General features: G+C 43.5%; 2 protein-coding genes across 4 annotated transcripts; one reads left to right on the top strand and one right to left on the bottom strand.

Moving 5' to 3' along the window:
- Nucleotides 1-11,487: 11,487 nt before the first annotated feature.
- On the bottom strand, nucleotides 11,488-13,112 carry aunip (aurora kinase A and ninein interacting protein; the record flags this gene model as incomplete). Its single annotated transcript, XM_083680740.1, has 3 exons — nucleotides 11,488-12,534; nucleotides 12,719-12,875; nucleotides 13,020-13,112. 3 exons carry the CDS (start codon nucleotides 13,110-13,112, stop codon nucleotides 11,528-11,530), a joined length of 1,257 nt encoding a protein of 418 aa, XP_083536866.1. The 3' UTR covers nucleotides 11,488-11,527.
- Nucleotides 13,045-19,175, top strand: vps28 (VPS28 subunit of ESCRT-I). Of its 3 annotated transcripts, none has more exons than XM_083680738.1 (10): nucleotides 13,045-13,170; nucleotides 14,845-14,915; nucleotides 15,047-15,075; nucleotides 15,290-15,327; nucleotides 15,462-15,551; nucleotides 15,669-15,774; nucleotides 15,931-16,032; nucleotides 17,043-17,096; nucleotides 17,220-17,311; nucleotides 17,951-19,175. In XM_083680738.1, exons 2-10 carry the CDS (start codon nucleotides 14,876-14,878, stop codon nucleotides 18,069-18,071), a joined length of 672 nt encoding a protein of 223 aa, XP_083536864.1. In that variant the 5' UTR covers nucleotides 13,045-13,170; nucleotides 14,845-14,875; the 3' UTR covers nucleotides 18,072-19,175. The 3 variants fall into 3 exon arrangements, with proteins under 3 accessions (XP_083536864.1, XP_083536863.1, XP_083536865.1); XM_083680737.1 differs by lacking the exon at nucleotides 13,045-13,170 and adding an exon at nucleotides 14,172-14,265; XM_083680739.1 differs by lacking the exon at nucleotides 13,045-13,170 and adding an exon at nucleotides 14,546-14,658.
- Nucleotides 19,176-19,395: the final 220 nt, after the last annotated feature.

Below are 19,395 nucleotides of genomic sequence, written 5' to 3'. Positions count from 1 at the left end.
CCTACACAGATTTTTAATTCACAAATATTGTGGACTCACCTCTTCTGAGTTCAATGTCTTTATGGACTCGCCGTGCCTGAGAACTCCGTCCCTCTCCTTTCAGGCGCCTTTCTCTCAACCTTTGCGTTCTGAACTTTCAAAGGGAGGATTTCGGATCCAGGAATATATCCTGTCCGTATACGAGTTTTGACCTTCTTGGCAGAGAGACGACGAACTCAGGGCGGTCCCGTACGAGCTCCCAAATTGTGGTGAAAGTCTAGGATTTACCACTCTGTACTTCAGCTCTTCGGAGGTAAGAATCAAGAAACAAGTCCTGAGTAGCCACAATATCTGAGTCCGGTATTTATTGCTTGCAAACAAGAGACAAGAGCGTAACAGCAGCCCAGCGTAGATCCGGGGGTCTGTTTAGATTAGATTCAAGATTAGATTAGATTCAACTTTATTGTCATTGTGCAGAGTACAAGTACAGAGACAACGAAATGCAGTTAGCGTCTAACCAGAAGTGCAAAATAGCAGAAAGTGCAATGAACAGTATTTACAGGTAGTGCAATATATGATCAGTAGTAGTGCAGTATAATATAGCAGTGCAGTATAGCAGTATATGAGTAACAGTATGAACAGTGTAGCAGCATATGAGCTGTATGGGTAGTGCAGTCTAGCAGTATATATGTATTAACAGTAGCATGAGGTAGATAGCAGAATAAATATAAATATGGAATGCCTTATAAACAGTATAAACAGGTATGTACAGTATGTGCAGTAGTATTAAAGAAAATATAAGGATATGTGCATTATGTGCAGTATGAACAGTATGGACAGGTATGTACAGAAGCAGTGGTATGAGTAAGAGCAGGGGAGGGGAGTGGAGTAATAGTGCAATAGTGCAATTGTCCGGGGGGGGGGGGGGGGGGTTGCAGGGGTAGTAGGTTGTCAGGTCGGTGCAGTGTTCAAGTTCAGTAGGGTGACAGCCGCAGGGAAGAAGCTGCCTCTGAACCTACTGGTTCGGGTGCGGAGAGACCTGTAGCGCCTCCCGGAGGGGAGTGGGGTGAAAAGTCTATGGTTGGGGTGAGAAATGTCCTTGACGATGCTGCGTGCCTTACGCAAGCATCGTTTGCCCTGGACAGCCTCGATGGAGGGGAGTGAGGAACCGGTGATGCGTTGGGCAGTTTTCACCACCCTCTGCAGTGCTTTCCGGTCCGATGCCGAGCAGTTGCCATACCATACTGTGACACAGTTGGTAAGGATACTCTCGATGGTGCAGCGGTAGAAATTCACCAGGATCTGAGGAGACAGATGGACCTTCTTTAGTCTCCTCAGGAAGAAGAGACGCTGGTGAGCCTTCTTTATCAGGGTGGAGGTGTTGAGGGTCCAGGAGAGGTCCTCAGAGATGTGGACACCCAGAAACTTGAAGCTGGTGACTCGCTCCACCTCAGTCTCGTTGATGAGGATGGGGGTGTGTGCGCCAGCTTTAGACTTCCTGAAGTCCACAATGAGTTCTTTGGTCTTCTTGGTGTTGAGAGCCAGGTTATTGTCGTTGCACCACACTGTTAGGTGCTGGACCTCCTCCCTGTAGGCCGACTCATCGTTGTTGCTGATGAGACCGATCACCGTTGTGTCGTCTGCAAACTTAACAATGGTGTTTGAGCCATGTACAGGTGTGCAGTCGTAGGTGAAGAGGGAGTAAAGGAGGGGGCTCAGCACACAGCCTTGTGGAACGCCGGTGTTCAGGATGAGGGTTGAGGAGGTGTGGTTGTGAAGCCTAACAGACTGCGGCCTGTTGGTCAGGAAGTCTAGAATCCAGTTGCAGAGGGAGGGGTTGATGCCCAGTTGCCTGAGTTTGGAGATCAGTTTGGAGGGGATGATGGTGTTGAATGCTGAGCTGAAGTCAATAAACAGCATTCTCACATAAGAGTTAGTCTTGTCGAGGTGGGACAGGGCGGAGTGAAGTGCCGTTGAAATGGCATCCTCTGTACTCCTGTTCTGCCGGTAGGCGAATTGAAAGGGGTCCAGTGTGGGTGGTAGGCAGGTCTTGAGTTGAGCTAAGACCAGCCTTTCGAAGCACTTCATGATGATGGGCGTGAGTGCCACTGGTCGCAAGTCATTTAAGCTCGTTGCAGTGGAGTGTTTTGGCACCGGCACGATGGAGGTGGTTTTGAAGCACGCGGGGACAGCTGCTTGGGCTAGGGACAGGTTGAATATGTCAGTCCAAACCTTAGTCAGCTGCACAGCGCAGGCCCTGAGGATGCGTCCGGGAATCCCATCAGGACCAGCAGCCTTGCGTGCGTTAGTCCTGCTCAGTGCCGCACACACGTCGGTGGGAGATAGAGTGAGGGGCTGGTGATCCGCAGGGAGCACAGCCTTGATGGCCACCTCCTTGTTGTCCCTGTCAAAGCGGCCGTAGAAGTGGTTCAGCTCATCAGGGAGGGAGGCGTCAACGGAGAGGGGTGAGGTGTTAGTTGTTTTGTAGTCTGTGATGGCCTGGATGCCCTGCCACATGCGTCGGGGGTCAGAGTTGTTTCTGAAGTGATCCTCTATCCTCAGCTTGTGGTTGTGCTTGGCCTTTTTGATGCCCCTCTGCAGATTAGCCCTGGATGAGCTATAGGCCCGAGCATCCCCTGATCTGAAGGCAATGTCGCGTGCCTTCAGCAGGAGTCGGACCTCACTGTTCATCCAAGGCTTCTGATTAGGGAAAGTGGTGATCCGCTTGAGTGTGGTGACACTGCTGATGTGGAATTGATGTAGTCCAAAACAGATGAGGCATATGAATCAATGTCTGTGTGGGAGTCATGGGTGGCCTGAGTGGCAAACACACCCCAGTCAGTGTTTCCAAAGCGCTGCTGGAGCGCTGAGTCAGCTCCCTCTGGCCAGACCTTGACTGTCCTCACTGTAGGTTTCACTCGTTTGATGAGTGCTGAGTACTTGGGCAGTACAAGTCTGAAGAGACGATTATCAGGGTTGCCTTTTATACAGTTTAAACATAATGGTAGGCGCCGCCAAGGCTATCGGCTGATGGGCTTGTGCTTACATGAGAGAGGGCGGGAGAGAATGAACAATGGGGAGACTTTCTTACTGATCAATCAGCGCTTTCTTACTGATCAATCGGCATTCAACTTTTCACACCTATCGGCAAGATATGTCTGTTCCCCCATTACTGCGCTCCCTCACCACTCCCTCCGAAATCACTGCTGTTCATATGGTAAATGATGCAGTGCTTCTCAGAACAATGGCTATAGAACTTTAGAGGTGTGGCAAGAGAAAATGTAATCACAGTATTTACACAAGTTGTATCAGTCATATGAAAGTGTATCACCTGAAAACTTCGAAATGGAACTTAGATCTTAGGGTGCAGATATCACGTCTTACCAAATAGTCTAGCGGGTAGGAATCTGCCTTTTTACCCTGGCGACCCTGGTTCGATTCCTGTCATGGCAAATGATTCTTCTAGAAAAATAAAATATGTCCGTACAACGTGTGCAACAGAACAGCTCGAAATCTCTTTAGATTTGCATCGCCATGAACATTAGTTATATCAGGCTAGCTCTTTTTATTTCTTTGTTCATTTTAATGTGTAGGAAAAATATTTCGTTTGTGACCATTTCTTTTGCCGTTTTGACAACATTCTCATGACTATAAAGAACACAAGGCTGTCTGCTGAAAGACGCTTGACAGTAGATTTTCGCTTCGTGTCAAAAGGACTCCCTGATGCACACTTTTTCAAAGTAAGTGAATTCATCAGATCTGTTTGAAACATTGCATTTTATCCATTCACGATGACTATTTAGATATTGTCAGCATGTTCATGTAAATTGCTCATGAGCGCAGAACTTATCTTTGTAAAAGTAACAACTTTGCTCCATCAGGGGGAGACGCCGGTTCGAGTTCCCTGTAGGCACATGTTTCTCCAATTCTTTTGTGTTTCAGGCATGCCACTGTGACACTAGCTTCACCATACACGTCACAATTTTGAAGACCATAAGAAGGTCTTTGACTTACAATGAGCAACATAAAGCACCTTACAGAATATAGAATTGTAAAATATACCAGTAACATTGAAACACACTTGGGTGCATACAGTGAAACATACTGTACATGTAATAACTACCCAGTAATGAGGGAACGGTATGCTGACCGATGTCTTATGACACAGGTGAGACTGAACCTGCCTCACCTGACCGCCCAGGTGCTAAAACAGCCAAGACAGAAACAGAATGTCACACACTCATACTCCCATACTGAATCTGCTGCAAGACCTAAAACTCAGCTTCCTTCTCATCTCAAGAGGTTGAAATCTCACCTGAATGCCAGTAACAGATACCACTGTTGTGCTAGTGTATGGGTAACCCTTCAGAAACAAACAGAAGAGTGAGATCATCATTCATTGAGAGATGTGGGTTACAGGACAGATCTGGGATGTCTAACTATCTCTATGTATGTTTGCCACTTCCACCAGAACTTTCTGATTTCACTTATCCCAACTAGAGTAAATCATCTTTCTTCCTACCTCTGGCGTTAGCCTTGACCTCTCCACAGACATCACCCACCACAGTCGGCCCCTCGCACCACACACACGGTGCATCGTAGTCTCCACCTTCTGGGGAGTGAGAATGGAAACAAGGACATGTGTAGTAAGTGTGATCCTAGAGGAGGTCAGTGATAGAGCTACATGGAGACCTGACATGAGAATATTCACCAACACAGAGCAAATTGAATGGTCATACTGTATACAGTAGAACAACCATGCTCTAAGATGGTACTACAAGGGCTTATTAGATTGGTTGTTGAAGGTTGTTCTACGGTACCTTGGACCCAGTGACATGAGACCATGAAGTCTGGAACTGGAAAATCCTCTCTGAGCTCATCAGCACTGTCCGTGCATGTGTCCGTCTGAGAACGAGAGGAGAGGAGACATCAAGAAATGTTCCAGGACGATTATCACTTCAGTTAAAATAGGGAAACATTAAATATAACAGATGTCAGTCTACAACCCCTATGTTATTTCTGTGACTGAAACATAGTAAAATAGTATTTCTTTTTTCCACCTAAATCAAGCATAGCTAAGTATTTATAATGTGAACCCAGGTCTGCTGTGAAATCAATTGGATTTTTCACCATTTGGACATTCCCTTTTCAAAGTCCAACTAGGGACTGATGGTGAAAGTTAGCACAAGCTAAACCTAATCAAGCTCTAGAGCAGGGGTGTCCAAACTACGGCCCGCGGGCCCGTGATCCATTTTTAATTGGCCCGCAGCAAATTCTAAAAATATACTGGAATATGGTCCACACATGAAACTTGGCTTAGCGGTATTGCATTTCTTAGTTTTAATACTAGGTGGAGCTACTGGGTTGAACAAGGCAGCTCCTCCACAAAACAAAATTAAGAAAAGAAAGATTTTGCCACGAGGTACCAAAAATGGCAGAACCAAAGAAACGCAAAATAGCAAGTGAGTGCAGAAAATTCCAGACACGGTGGCTGTTAGGGCTGAGAGGTAGTGTGGTGGACCCAAAAGCGGAGAGATACTCAGACCACAGCGCGAAGTGTATGAGAACGGATATCTTTAATAGTAACGGGTAGGGACAACGGGAACAAACAAACACTGGGTCAAAACGATAAAACAAAGGCGGAGAAACCAGCTCCGTAATAAAAGCACTCACTTAGAAAGTGGAATAATATAATCACAGGAACAGGCGATAATAGCTGGGCTACGAACAGACAGACGGGCACTATGCACAAACGGGGAGGACACGGAGAGAATCTCGGACAGGGACAAGAGGGAACAAACAGGCTAAATAGCAACCGGGACAGAACACACAGGTGAAGCGGATGAGGGTGATCCCGGCAGATTGGGAGGCCCTGACCCGTGTGGCCGGAGGGGGGCGCCAGAGTCACCAGACAGAACCCTCAGGCGTGACAGGTGGCAAAATGAATACTTCTTTATGGAAGTCAAGGGGAAGTGTGTCTGTTTGATTTGCAATGAAAGTGTTGCAGTGATGAAAGAGTATAATCTACGACGACACTATGAAACCAAACATCAGACCTACACGTCCTACACTGGTGTGGAACGAGAACAGAAGGTTAAGCAAATGGCAACTAGCTTGCTAGCTTAACAACAGTATTTTTTCCGTGCTAAAAAAACTCCACAATATGCCACAATAGCCAGCTATGAGGTAGCTCAACTCATTGCCCAACATGGGAAACCTTTCTCAGATGGCGACTTCATAAAACAGTGCCTCACTTAAGTCGCAGGAATAATGTGCCCAGAAATAAGTCAGGAATGCGACAGCGTTAGCCTGTCAAGAAACACAGTTGTGCAGCGAATCGAAGACTTGTCAGCTAACGTAAAACATCAACTGTCAGATAAAGCGTGTGCTTTTGATTTCTTCTCGATTGCATGTGATGAGAGCAGACACCACAGACACCGCACAGCTGTTAATTTTTTTGCGGGGAGTTGACAATAACTTTTGCATTACGGAGGAGCTGCTTGATCTTAGCAGTCTAAAGACCACAACAACGGGTAAAGACATGTTTGAAGCTGTGTCAGATGCAATTGACAAGAGATGGGACTTAAATGGGACAAGCTGTGTGGAGTTACGACGGATGGGGCTCCAGCTATGACAGGCGAGTGCAAAGGAATGGCCTCTATGGTGTGCGCCAAGGTGCGGGAGAGTGGAGGTGAGGCTGTTAAAATGCACGGCATCATCCACCAAGAAGCACTCTGTGCCAAGACAGTCCAGCTTGGCGATGTGATGAACACTGTTGTGAAAACGGTCAACATAATTCGAGCACGAGGACTCTACCACAGAGAATTTAAAACTTTCTTAAGTGATGTTGATGCTGAATACGGGGACCTGCTCTACCATTCAGAAGTGCGCTGGCTAAGTCGCGGCTCTGTGCTTCGGCGGTTTTATTCTCTGAGATCAGAGATTGACCAGTTTTTGAAAGAGAAGGACCGACCTCTTTACCAGCTGAGTGACCCTCTATGGTTGGCTGACCTGGCGTTTTTAGTTGATCTTACTGATCACCTTAACACATACTGAACAAGAGTCTACAAGGCAAAGACCAACTTGTACCGCAGCTTTACGCGCACATGAAAGCATTCTGTGTGAAGCTCAGACTCTTTGAGACACAATTACGCACCTTCAATGTTGTGCACTTCCCCACACTGTCTGAAATCAAATTTGCTTTTCCAAAGGCCGATCTCTCTGATAAAAAGGGGAAATATGTGTCTGTGATCACATCTCTCATGACAGAATTTTCTCAGCGCTTCCAATATTTTTCTGTCATTGAGAAAGAAATCAAGCTGTTCGCGACTCCCTTCCTGTGTTCTGCAGGTCTCCTGTTGTTTCTATTAACCCTCCTGTGGTGTTCGGGTCAAATCTGGCCGATTTACAACTTTAGCTAATCATAAATATTGTGTTTTTCATTTGATTGCCTCAAGATCTTATGATATCCTCCACACTAGGCATTTGAACATATAAAATTGCTTATCACCACATTCATTGAATTTTGAGTGGTTTAGTCAACTTTGTTACACTATGGTAAATTTAAAGACAATATAAGGGTTTGCAATCCCACACCTAGGGAAGAAATCACAGGAAAACAGATGGTCCTAGAACATTTGGAGAAGGCAGTAAAGAGGGGTAAGGTCAGATTGAGGGGTTGCTATAGGTGAAGAAAACAAAGGATCAAAGTGGGAGGAAACAGGATAAAATAATTAAAGATAGGGGAATTAAGTAATAAACAAAGTTGAAAACAAACAAAACAAAAGGCTTTTGAAAAGAGCCGGGGTGTTAGAAAGGCCGGATTAGACAAACGGACGCCAGCCAGGTGGGCGGCGCACACCTTGATGACGAAATGTAGTTCTTGAATGTTATCGGTATGTAGACAGGAATCAGAAATACGTTGAATAGAAGGCGTTAACCTGTGTGAAATCTATAAAGACAGGTGACTGAGGAGATAACGGGGTCGGCTACATGTTCTGCGGGAATAAAGTCTTTGAATGAATCAACAGCTCTGGTTAACGGTATTTTATTTCAAAGTATTGTAACGAACGGCGGGGTAGAGTAGCTTGCCTTAAGCGGGTATCGAACTCGCAACCTTCCGCTTACAAACCGGCCGCGCTAGCCACAACACCAAGAGAGTTAACTCTCTTGGTGTTGTGGCTAGCGCGGCCGGTTTGTAAGCGGAAGGTTGCGAGTTTGATACCCGCTTAAGGCAAGCTGCTCTACCCCGCCGTTCGCTACATTGGTGTCAGAAGTGGGATGGCGCCCGTGAGGCCATCGGAGAGGCGTGTCCACATGAGAGACTTGTATAGTGAAGCGTGAGGGCACGCTCTCCCGAACGGAGGGGATAGTGTAACGACCCTGTGTAAGGCCCGTTAGCAGCTCCGCCAAGAGAGTTAACTCTCTTGGTGTTGTGGCTAGCGCGGCCGCTTTGTAAGCGAGAGGTTGCGAGTTCGATACCCGCTTAAGGCAAGCTGCTCTGCCCCGCCGTTCGCTTCATTGGTGTCAGAAGTGGGATGGCGCCCGTGAGGCCATCGGAGAGGCGTGTCCACGTGAGAGACTTGTATAGTGAAGCGTGAGGGCACGCTCTCCCGAACGGAGGGGATAGTGTAACGACCCTGTGTAAGGCCCGTTAGCAGCTCCGCCAAGAGAGTTAGCTCTCTTGGTGTTGTGGCTAGCGCGGCCGGTTTGTAAGCGGAAGGTTGCGAGTTCGATACCCGCTTAAGGCAAGCTACTCTACCCCGCCATTCGCTACATTGGTGTCAGAAGTGGGATGGTGCCCGTGAGGCCATCGGAGAGGCGTGTCCACGTGAGAGACTTGTATAGTGAAGCGTGAGGGCACGCTCTCCCGAACGGAGGGGATAGTGTAACGACCCTGTGTAAGGCCCGTTAGCAGCTCCGCCAAGTGAGTTAACTCTCTTGGTGTTGTGGCTAGCGCGGCCGGTTTGTAAGCGGAAGGTTGCGAGTTCGATACCCGCTTAAGGCAAGCTACTCTGCCCCGCCGTTCGTTACATTGGTGTCAGAAGTGGGATGGCGCCCGTGAGGCCATCGGAGAGGCGTGTCCACGTGAGAGACTTGTATAGTGAAGCGTGAGGGCACGCTCTCCCGAACGGAGGGGATAGTGTAACGACCCTGTGTAAGGCCCGTTAGCAGCTCCGCCAAGTGAGTTAACTCTCTTGGTGTTGTGGCTAGCGCGGCCGGTTTGTAAGCGGAAGGTTGCGAGTTCGATACCCGCTTAAGGCAAGCTACTCTACCCCGCCGTTCGCTACAGTATTATAACTTAAATTCTACGACATACTTGGCGTCACAAACAGGATTGATGTCAAAGACTCGCATTAAGACCGGCCGTTGAGAAAGCGCCCTGGACGGATTGCAAATTAAATGGCCATATTTACGAGGTAAGCAGCGTTACTGCCTTATAATAGGAAATTTGTGTAGTCCGTTCTGGGTCTCCCAACTCAGCGGTAGGTAAATGCATGAGTTTTATCAATAAAGAAACCAAATTTAGGATCTGACCTAGAGCTGTTGGGGATTTCAGAAAATGTGCATGCACTAACTGTAAATAAGTTAAAGATTAGAAAGCCCAATGTTGGGTCACATGTGCAAGTCCCGTGGATAAACGCAAATATAATCTGGGCAGGACGGATGGGCACGTTTCAGGGCTGTACGGATGAGTACTAATCTGTGGGTAGCGCTATAGTATTAAATAAATATTATAGGGCTGAATGGACAGATTGCTGCATGGTTACCGCTGAAATATCGCTGTGTAGTGAATCGTCATATTAGTACTGTGACGTAGGCGGACGTAGATAGCAGAAGGGCTTGAGAGCGCTGTGTTATGAAAGAAAACCGCCGCCTGTAGTTTTAGTGAAATATTGCTGATGTGTAGTGAAGCGTCATATTAGTACTGTGACGTAGGCGGACGTAGGTAGCAGAAGTGATTGAGAGCGCTGTGTTATGAAAGAAAACTGCCGCCTGGAGTTTTAGTGTAAAAATTGCTGTGTCGTGTTGTGAAACGCTTGTAAAAGTCGCTGTGTTGTGAGTGTTTGTAAAAGTCGCTGTGTTGTGAGTGTTTGTAAAAGTCGCTGTGTTGTGAGTGTTCGTAAAGGTCGCTGTGTTGTGAGTGTTTGTAAAAGTCGCTGTGTTGTGTTGAGAGAGTGGATATATTGTTGTGCTGTGTGGAAGTAGAGCGACAAAAGGCTCGAAACAGAGAGAGATATTGTGTATAACACTGTTGGTCGAGAATTGAGGACGACAGTTAGTATATAAAATAAGTGAGAGGACAAACGTCTAATCTAATAGATATATTGTAGACATTAGGTACAGAAGAATAAAGAGTATACATTTTTAGAGAACGGGTCAATGTGTGAACTTATTTTGCCTCCCAGAGTACAGAATAATGAGAATATAGTATGATATATAGTATATCTGTGTATACGGATTTGGAAGAAAGCCATCGTTTCCTCTTAAAGGAAACGTAAGATACTTTTTGTAAAAACCAAATAATCAAAAGTAGGACTAGTTGAGTGAGTTGTATATTGTGTTTCACAATGTACTGACACCATAGCATGTTCTTTGTCTGTGTGCTCTGATCATCTACTATGCTACATCTATACTGTTCAGTCATCAGCTTGATCCATATTTGGTAGTCTTGTACTATATTTGGCAATAATAAATATTTGTGTTACTTTATATTGCATTGACAGCAGACTAGATGTCTGTGTTGCTCAAGCAGATGTAACCTCACAAACAAACATGAAAAGTAAAAGGTTGACAATTGTGAGCGAGCGATTAATTGAATTGATATCTGGTTATTGTGATAACATTTAATTATATCGTTTGTTTATGTGACTAATCTGAATACATAAGAATTGTATCATCAGTAGATCATTCTTATGTTTCCAGCACTGTATGTGTATGCCTTAATATGCTTGAATACAAATTAAGGGACATGCTTGTCATCATAGGTTTCTTGTGTGCTTTTTTTGTCTATATCTTTGTCTTAATACACACGTTTACTTTGAACGTTACTTTGTTAATCCTTCTGGCATTTGTATTGGTACACATATGCATAGTCAAGGACACCAGCATAGTGCTTTTCACAAGTTTGAATTCATACCCAGCAATGACTTTCATGTAAATGTCTATAATTTAAAAAATTAAAATGAAAACATCAATAGTTATGTTGTCTCAATATTTGTTGTTATGTAATTTGTTGGACAAAAGAATCACTCACTTTTCAGGTAGTTTATTTTAGTACCATCATAATTGACAAGAACAACAGTAAACAGCATTGAAACTTTATCATATAATCATATATATCATTTATTTGTCATATAATTGGTGTAAATATCATAAAAGGCGTATTTCAAACAGTACAAGTGATTTAATTCAAGACATTACAGTCATTACAAATCTTAACCAACAACATTTAGAACACACACACAAAAACAAAATCTAAAATGTTAATCATTTAAATTAATTGGTTTATATATGCATACATTCAAGCATTTCATACAGTAGATTGCTAATGTTTGATGACCATGTTTCCCTGAGAGTCCTGAGTGAAGAGCATCTCCTCTTCCTCCTCATACAGGGTAGCAGCAGGAGTTCTGTTGTTTCTAACACCAGCAGAGTTAGACAGGTCCTTTAGGGGACTCCTGGACAAAGGACCACGATGTGCTATCACCCTGAAGCCTTCAGAGTCCTGAGTGAACAGCATTGCAAGAGTGTCTCCCTCAGCCTCTTTTAGAGGTTGTTCTAGAACATGTTCCTGTCTTGAATTACAGGATGGTTCTGTCCAGCTATGCAGGTGAACAGGGCTGACAGGAGGACTCTTTTTGGGGGATGAAAAAGAGGCTGGTGGGTCATTCTCTTTCCTTTCACCCTCCTGTGACATCCAGGGGTTCAGGATAGGCCTCCTCTGGGTGGAGGTTTGTCCTTCTAAAATCAGCCGAGACCTAAATCCCCCCTCACTCTGCAGGCTCTCAGGAAAATGGGTGCCTGAGTCACTAGCCAGCTTCACTTTCAGGAGTTCCTGGTGTGTCAGTGCATATTGACGCTTGGAATATTGGGTAGCGTTGTCCCAGGGCATCTGATCATCTGTCTCAGTAAAATCCTGACTATACTGAGGGCTGCTACGGGCACTCCTTGGGTCCTGGGTGCACTGCTCTACCACGGCATCAGTCTCCACTGGGGGTGAGAAGTTTGCAGAGAGCCTCCTCTTTCTGTCTGGTTCTTCCATCTCCTCGTCCACCTCAAATTCGTGGTTAATATATAGAAGGTGGCTATGTGACTCCCAGTCTGCACTCTCATTCTCCCTGACAGTCTCTCTGCTCCACCCACAGCCGGCGCCCTCTCCCTTAGGGCTCAACTGTAGGGTGCTGGTTTGGGCTCCTGTTTTCTGTGACCATAATGTTTCTGAGACAATCACACGTTTTCGTTTTGTCCCAACATTCATAGGTTTGGGTGAAGTTGAAGCACATCTTGTGGAGGTGGAAGGTGGATCCATACTTGGGTCAGGAGATTTGACCACTGTTGGGAAAATTACAGGGGAAGCCTTTGAATCATCTGGAAAAAGGACACTATGCATACTACCGGTATACTGTAATAATGGAGTATAACATATGTAGATCACAGTTTGCAAACTAGAGGGATTAATTCAAGACAAGCATGATAGCAGAAACATTGCGTGATTCATCTGTGCAGCAGAACTTACCTTTGCACTGTGGAGCAAAGAATGAGGATATGGAGCTCTGTTTGGTGACAGGCATCTGTATTTTGGTCTGTGTGAAGTTCAGTGCCACTGCAAGACTGTAACCTCCAGATCGTGCCAAAGGATTCAGTAGTTTGGATATGGGCCTGAACGGTCGTCTCTGGAATAAACAATGAAGTGTATTTTCTAATCTTAATTAAAAATGTTCCTAACACTGTTAAAGCTGTATCAGAGACATTGTCTACTACTATTGGGCCACTACCACTGTGCCAGGACATTTCCAAGCTACATTACTGAACCATACCTGTTTTGCCTTTTCTTTTAGGTCCACAGTGTCCAGCCAAACCCCGCAGTCCTCCTGCCTGGAAGCTTGTGGTGCTGGTTTAGAGTTCTTCATGACAGAAGAACAAGCTATACAGCCCTGATGGTGGTTCGTTTTTGGAAGGCAAATTTAGGTAAAAATGTTGGTTAATAAGTTATCAAACTAACAATGGGATAGCGTATCTTGCCATTACATTACTGTTTTTCCTGGCAACACTCAACACCAACTGTTCATTATTTGTAAAGATAGCCACATTGGCTCATTTCTCTCTATCAAAACGTAACCTAAACAGTTACCTAAACTTTACTGTTAAGATAGTAGCTGTATTCGCACGTTTCTGTAAAGGAACAAAAGGATACTATGTTATAATATAAATAATACGGTGCGATAACACGGAATTTTGATCATTATTATTGCCATACCGTTGTTGAATGTTGTGTCTGTATTTCAAGAATCGCGCGCCACAATGACGTGGCCAACAATATTGGAACGCCCACATACTTCGGCTGTATGGAATAAGGATTTCTTCATAATAAAAGCACCCACGATAAATTTGTTGAATGATTTACAAATAGTAAATATATATAAACGAACCACACATTATATTTGACTTATCTGTGGAATTAAACATTTAATCCTCTCAAGGAATTATTTTGTTTTTAATTATTTGTATTCTTCTAATATCCTAATTACTCTGATGAAAGACTGCTGGACTGCATATGGCACATATAATGGTTGTACACAAATATTTTTCCAAGGCGAAACTTGATATTTAGTACCAATCTACTCAACAACACTTGAATATGGAACAAGTGAATTTCAACCATGAGTGGTGTCATACAAAGTGTTGATGGCTTTTTACTGTGGCCGAACAGAAGTGTTGAAAATACTATGATCCGATCATTTTCCATTTTGACTTGCGCCATCATTTTCAGTTGCTTTTATTTTGAAGTCGCGAAAACGAAATCGGAAGTCTTAATGTTGGAGCTTTGAGTCAAGGGAAATTTGATTAAACATTTTTTTTACTGATCCATGATAATAATCTTATTACAGTCTATGACTGTACTAGCAAATAGGGTACATTTCATCGTCTTTGTTACTCGTGATCCATTCGTCTTAAATTCGATTCCATCATCTGCAGTAAGGCACCTTACGTTCTGACGTTTCTGGGTCATTCCTCACGAGGGGTGTGTTTATGCCGACGTCACTCTCCAGTTTGCTTAGGGAGGTGAGTGAAATATTTCCAACAAATGTCGATTTCTTATTGAAATGTAGATGGATTATTGTCTGTGTATCTTATTCGCATATTTGGAAGTATACCAACGATCTGCCTCACCTATCTAGCCAACAGATTGTGTCCATATTGATTGTCTCCGCTAAAATAAATCACAAAGGAAATGTTGTTAGCTAGCTGGCTGGCTAGCTAAAGTTAGCTAGTATCGAGCCAGCTGTAGCTATTTAGCTAGCTACTAAGGGAAGTAGCTAAAATGTGTCCGATGTTATGTCATATATCGCTTAATCATCAACATTGTCTCCCATTTGATAACTGAAGTAGCGAGTTTATCAACACAGTTAGCTTAACTAGGGGCTACCTCATTAACACACATTTATACTTCTCATCGTGAGTACATTGCTAGTTAGGTTTTTCCTCATGACAGTTGAACATCAGATACATGTCTTGAGTTTCATTATTTTTGGTGTTGTTAAATTTGTTGTGTAATTAAAATGTTGTGCTCTTATGGCTATTATAACCCGTGATGTAGGCTAGCTCCACCAATTTCAACAATATATGTTTTTTTCCCCACAGATCATCGCCTGAGACGACAGCTGCTGGCATCATGTTCCATGGAATACCAGTCACAGGAGGGATGGGAGGAGGTAAGTAATACTGATTTTGTATATTAACTTTCTTTGAGAAATCTTGAGATTTGTTCTGGACACAGTTGGGATTTTTCATACAGTCATGAGAAGTACCCTTAACTGTTGTCTTACCTGTTTCTGCATCATAGCCCCTGCCAATAAACCTGAATTGTATGAGGTAAGTGCATCTTTCTTTTAGTGTTTGTGTCATTGTACATTATGGTGTATTTGGTGGAGTTACACACTTTTGTGAGAATACTATTTCACAAATTATAAGTGGTGCAACATTGTTTAACAGTGTTATGTGACTGTTACCCCTTTGTCATCTGTATTTTCTATTATCCACCAGGAAGAATATTTGTTGTGTAATGCTGTGTTGTCTCTGTTTTAAGGAAGTAAAGTTGTACAAAAATGCAAGAGAAAGAGAGAAGTAAGTGCTCTTTAAGTGCCCATTATGTCACAGAACTGGGCTACCACCTACAGTGCAAACATTTGAATTAATAACAATGTGGAGTGTTTCGCAATCTATGCATGTAAGCTTATTTTGTACTTCTCTTTATGAAGGTATGACAACATGGCAGAGCTGTTTGCTGTGGTGAAGACACTGCAAGCTTTGGAGAAAGCTTACATCAAAGACTGTGTAACCCCAAATGAGTGAGTTTTTAATCTTTGAACCATGCGTGCCTATCTACATCTGTCTCTCTGTCACAGAATAGGGAAAGTCTTAACCCCTAGACTCGAGTATGAGTCTGATTACTGTCTTCCATTCAGGTACACAGCTGCTTGCTCCAGACTGCTTGTGCAGTACAAAGCTGCTTTCAAACAGGTCCAGGGATCAGATGTGGGATCCATCGATGACTTCTGCAGGAAGTACAGAGTAAGTCATTCCTTATTGAGTAATGTTCAGAATGCTGTAACCCACTCAAAGTAATAGTGGTTGGCAGTGGACACTAGTTCAATTTCTGAATATGAATGTTTATATGTCATACGTTTATGATGTAACAATACTCCTCTTCCCTCTGGTTTCTGGCAGCTGGACTGTCCGCTAGCTATGGAGAGAATCAAGGAGGACCGACCAATCACCATCAAGGATGACAAGGGCAACTTGAATCGCTGCATTGCAGATATAGTATCTGTATGTCTCTTCAGCATACCCACGACATAAACACTGAGATAGTGATTTGATTTAGGGCTTTAGTTTGGGCTGTATGCCAGTAGAGAAGCCATTACGAGTCCCCTAGTGATTGATTTATAAAGTGTGTTCTGTTCCAGCACTTCAACTAAGTAATTTACTTAATTTGATTCATGCTCTGGTCTGTCCCAGAGCATTGGATGGGGGGGGGGTGGGGGGGGTGAGTGCTAGAGCAAATTGCATCCAGTTTAAAACCTGCCAAGATCCAACAGGATCACTGAACAGAGAAGAGCTACTTAATATGCTGCATGCGTAGTAGAGATGCGTCGTCTTATAAAAGAGCTATTTTATAAGACTGGTAAAACTCTATGTTTGAAAGAGTTGGCCTGTACTACAGGACATCTGAGGTCGCAGACGGTGACACATGTAGACAACGTACATGCTGTTATGTCCAGACGGACACTGTGCAACTTTTATAATCGCAGACCAGCCCGACCAGCCCATGATATTATCTCATAATGCAAGATACATTCTCTATGGCTGTCTATTATTTGAATGGGAATGGGAATTTGTAACGTTCACAATATTTTTCTCTGGAAATACCAACAAGGTAGCCGTGCTCCTACCAGAGTTCTAGAATTAGAATGTATTGTGTATTAGGAAGTATTGTATTTGTATTGTGCACCTTGCAGTTTTGTACAGCACCCTAGATTCCCATTGGTTGAAGCTCTCATCGCTTTGCAGAACTTCTCACACTGCACAAGTAGAAAGGAGCCACGACCCAAACATTCTGATGTCAGAATTCCAATTGGACATGATCATGCCTTCACTTTGTGTTGTTGACCAACTCACACAGCGAGTAAATGTGTCAAGTTCCCTGCAGATGACCTGCGTTTACAGCTGATATGAACATTGTGTCGTGGCTCTTAAAAGTGGCTCTTGGCAAAATCCTGGCTGAAACCGTGATGTCCGCCTGGCTCTATGTTTTTTTTTTCTTCTTCTGTTATCTCCAGCTCTTTATCACTGTGATGGACAAGCTGCGACTGGAGATCCGGGCGATGGATGAGGTAAATATATGGACACCTCAGTGTTGACGCGAGGACTTAGACAAGTGACAGTTCTTTAACTTCAAAATTGTATCATTGTTTGATGGATTGATTGATTGATTGATTGATTGATTGTTTGACCAGATCCAACCAGACCTGAGAGAGCTCATGGAGACCATGAACAGAATGAGCAACATGCCATCAGACTCTGAGGCCAAGGACAAAGTCAACCTCTGGTAAAGTTATATGTCACACATTTTCCGTCTATGCAATTCAGGGTTGACTTAATGGCAAAACTAGTAGAGTAATTAACAACGTGGTGTCATGCTTTCAAGCACTGTAAACAAATGCTAATTAAACCGTTGGGTCACATTTGATATTACATTTCTCTGTGCCTACAGTAGCCGGTTTTGAGAGCCTTCTCAACTCACCCGTCACAGTTGTACTTTGATCAGATGTTTGACATTTGAAAAAAGATACAGATGAACGGCTGTATGGTGAAGTTTACTCTTCAACCCATAAATGGCCAGATATGGTAACTGTACAGTGAAAACGTGAAGACAGGGATTTATTCAAGTGTCTAGAGTAAAACCTGATCAAAGTTTAACTGTAATGGGTGTTTTGAGAAGGCTCTCCAACTCCGTGGCAAGGGCCATGGAGTCGGATAATCCAGCTATACCAATAGAGAGCAGCATTCATTCAGTTGCTCTTATACCTGAGTAGTAACACTGTTATTACTATATTTACAACATTGAGTGAACATTATCATGCATAACTTGTAGATGTATGTTCATTTTTACTTTCCATGTATCCATCTGTATTTCTCCACCAAACATTCATAGCATTGTCTCTTAACTTGTGTTCTCTCTCTGTAGGTTGACAACTCTCAGCAGCATGTCCGCCTCTGATGAGCTGGACGATTCCCAGGTTCGCCAGATGCTGTTTGACCTGGAGTCTGCCTACAATGCCTTCAGCCGCTTCTTACACTCCTCCTAAACCACCCAACACCCGGGACTGTGCTGACCTTTCAAATACCATGTATCATATCCTACCTACCGTATCTCCCCTCTCTGTACACATCCAATATCAGCCCTTATATTTGTGTTCTGTGTCACTCCAATGAATACTCCTCTTCCACCATCTCTGGTGCAATGCCTGTCCTCTCCTACGTTCCCCAGCCAGACATCAGTGCTCTGGCCTTGTCCAGGGGGGGGGGGGGTACTGCTGTTTAGTGAGAAGCCTCGTTCAGATTTGAGTGACAAAACCCCTTGTGAAGGCTGGTCAGCCTGTGTTCCAAGACAACTGTTTACATCTGATTTTGTAACTTCACTCTTTTATAAGTTAGTTTAGCAGGAGACAAGACACTTGAAAAGTGATCGGACAAAGTGGCCCACGGTGTCTTTAACACGTTAGATTGGCCAAAGTTTCAATATGATTGAAAATATTATCTTGAGAGAAGAAAATGAACTGTAGTCTTCTGTGAAATATGTGGGTGCTTCCTATCCACCCTTTCAAATCACAAATATTTTGGGATGAGATGTATTTTTAAGTAAATCTAAGAGCATCACTGTGATTTGAGAAATAATCTGTAAACTATCTGTAATTCTTTTGTCAATTGATTTTTCCATTCAGATATTTCACTTAGATACCTTCTCCACCCCTCAGATATAGATCAGTGTAGTGTCTCTACTGGCGATGAATATTAATTTAATTCCATATCTTAGCTGTTGGACAGGTAGGCCTTTAAGAGCATTGGAGTGCACAAATTGGTGATTATGTTGAAACATTCTGGTGACGGATATGTGTTGCTGTTGTCTATGGTTTGTTTTCATGTTATTTGAGTACATTTTAAATGATAGTATTTCAGTTAACATGCATAATTCAACTTCTCGTTAGACATGTGGCTTTTGGCCTCATTAGATGGGCCATGGAAAGAGGAGGATGTAGAATCGCCCTATCCTTTTTGAATGCTGACTAAGATGTGTTTCACCCCTCTCTTTTAATTAGGGCGAGCATATTTATTAAGATTTATCATTGTAAATAATGCAGTTTTGAATAAAAGCATGTAACACCTTTTTAGAAATAAAAAAATAAATCTACCTCCAACTGTGTGTCTGCAGTTTTCGTATGACATATTAAACCTGAACCTGAATCAGTTAAAAGAGAAAGTTTGATAGCTTCTGAAATCAGCTGTGAGTGTCTTAATGTAAATGTACTTACATGTCTCTCGGCGGTTCCTTTAAGAGCGGATATGGCAGCAGTTGCGTCTCCAGGACGACGAACAATTACAAAACGAACCGAAACGCTAGTTTATTGTATC

Source organism: Argentina silus (genome assembly GCF_951799395.1).
Source record: "Argentina silus genome assembly, chromosome: 11".
NCBI lineage: Eukaryota > Metazoa > Chordata > Actinopteri > Argentiniformes > Argentinidae > Argentina > Argentina silus.
The sequence above is the reverse complement of the archived record's forward strand: the minus strand, read 5'-3'. Positions and strand labels throughout refer to the sequence as shown.

Excerpts from the sequence above, each read along its gene's own strand:
- vps28 (XM_083680738.1), top strand. The coding sequence starts at position 14,876 with ATGTTCCATGGAATACCAGTCACAGGAGGGATGGGAGGAG. Across the intron at positions 14,916-15,046 it reads CACAGGAGGGATGGGAGGAG|CCCCTGCCAATAAACCTGAA; the intron begins GTAAGTAATACT and ends TCTGCATCATAG. Across the intron at positions 15,552-15,668 it reads GACTGTGTAACCCCAAATGA|GTACACAGCTGCTTGCTCCA; the intron begins GTGAGTTTTTAA and ends TCTTCCATTCAG.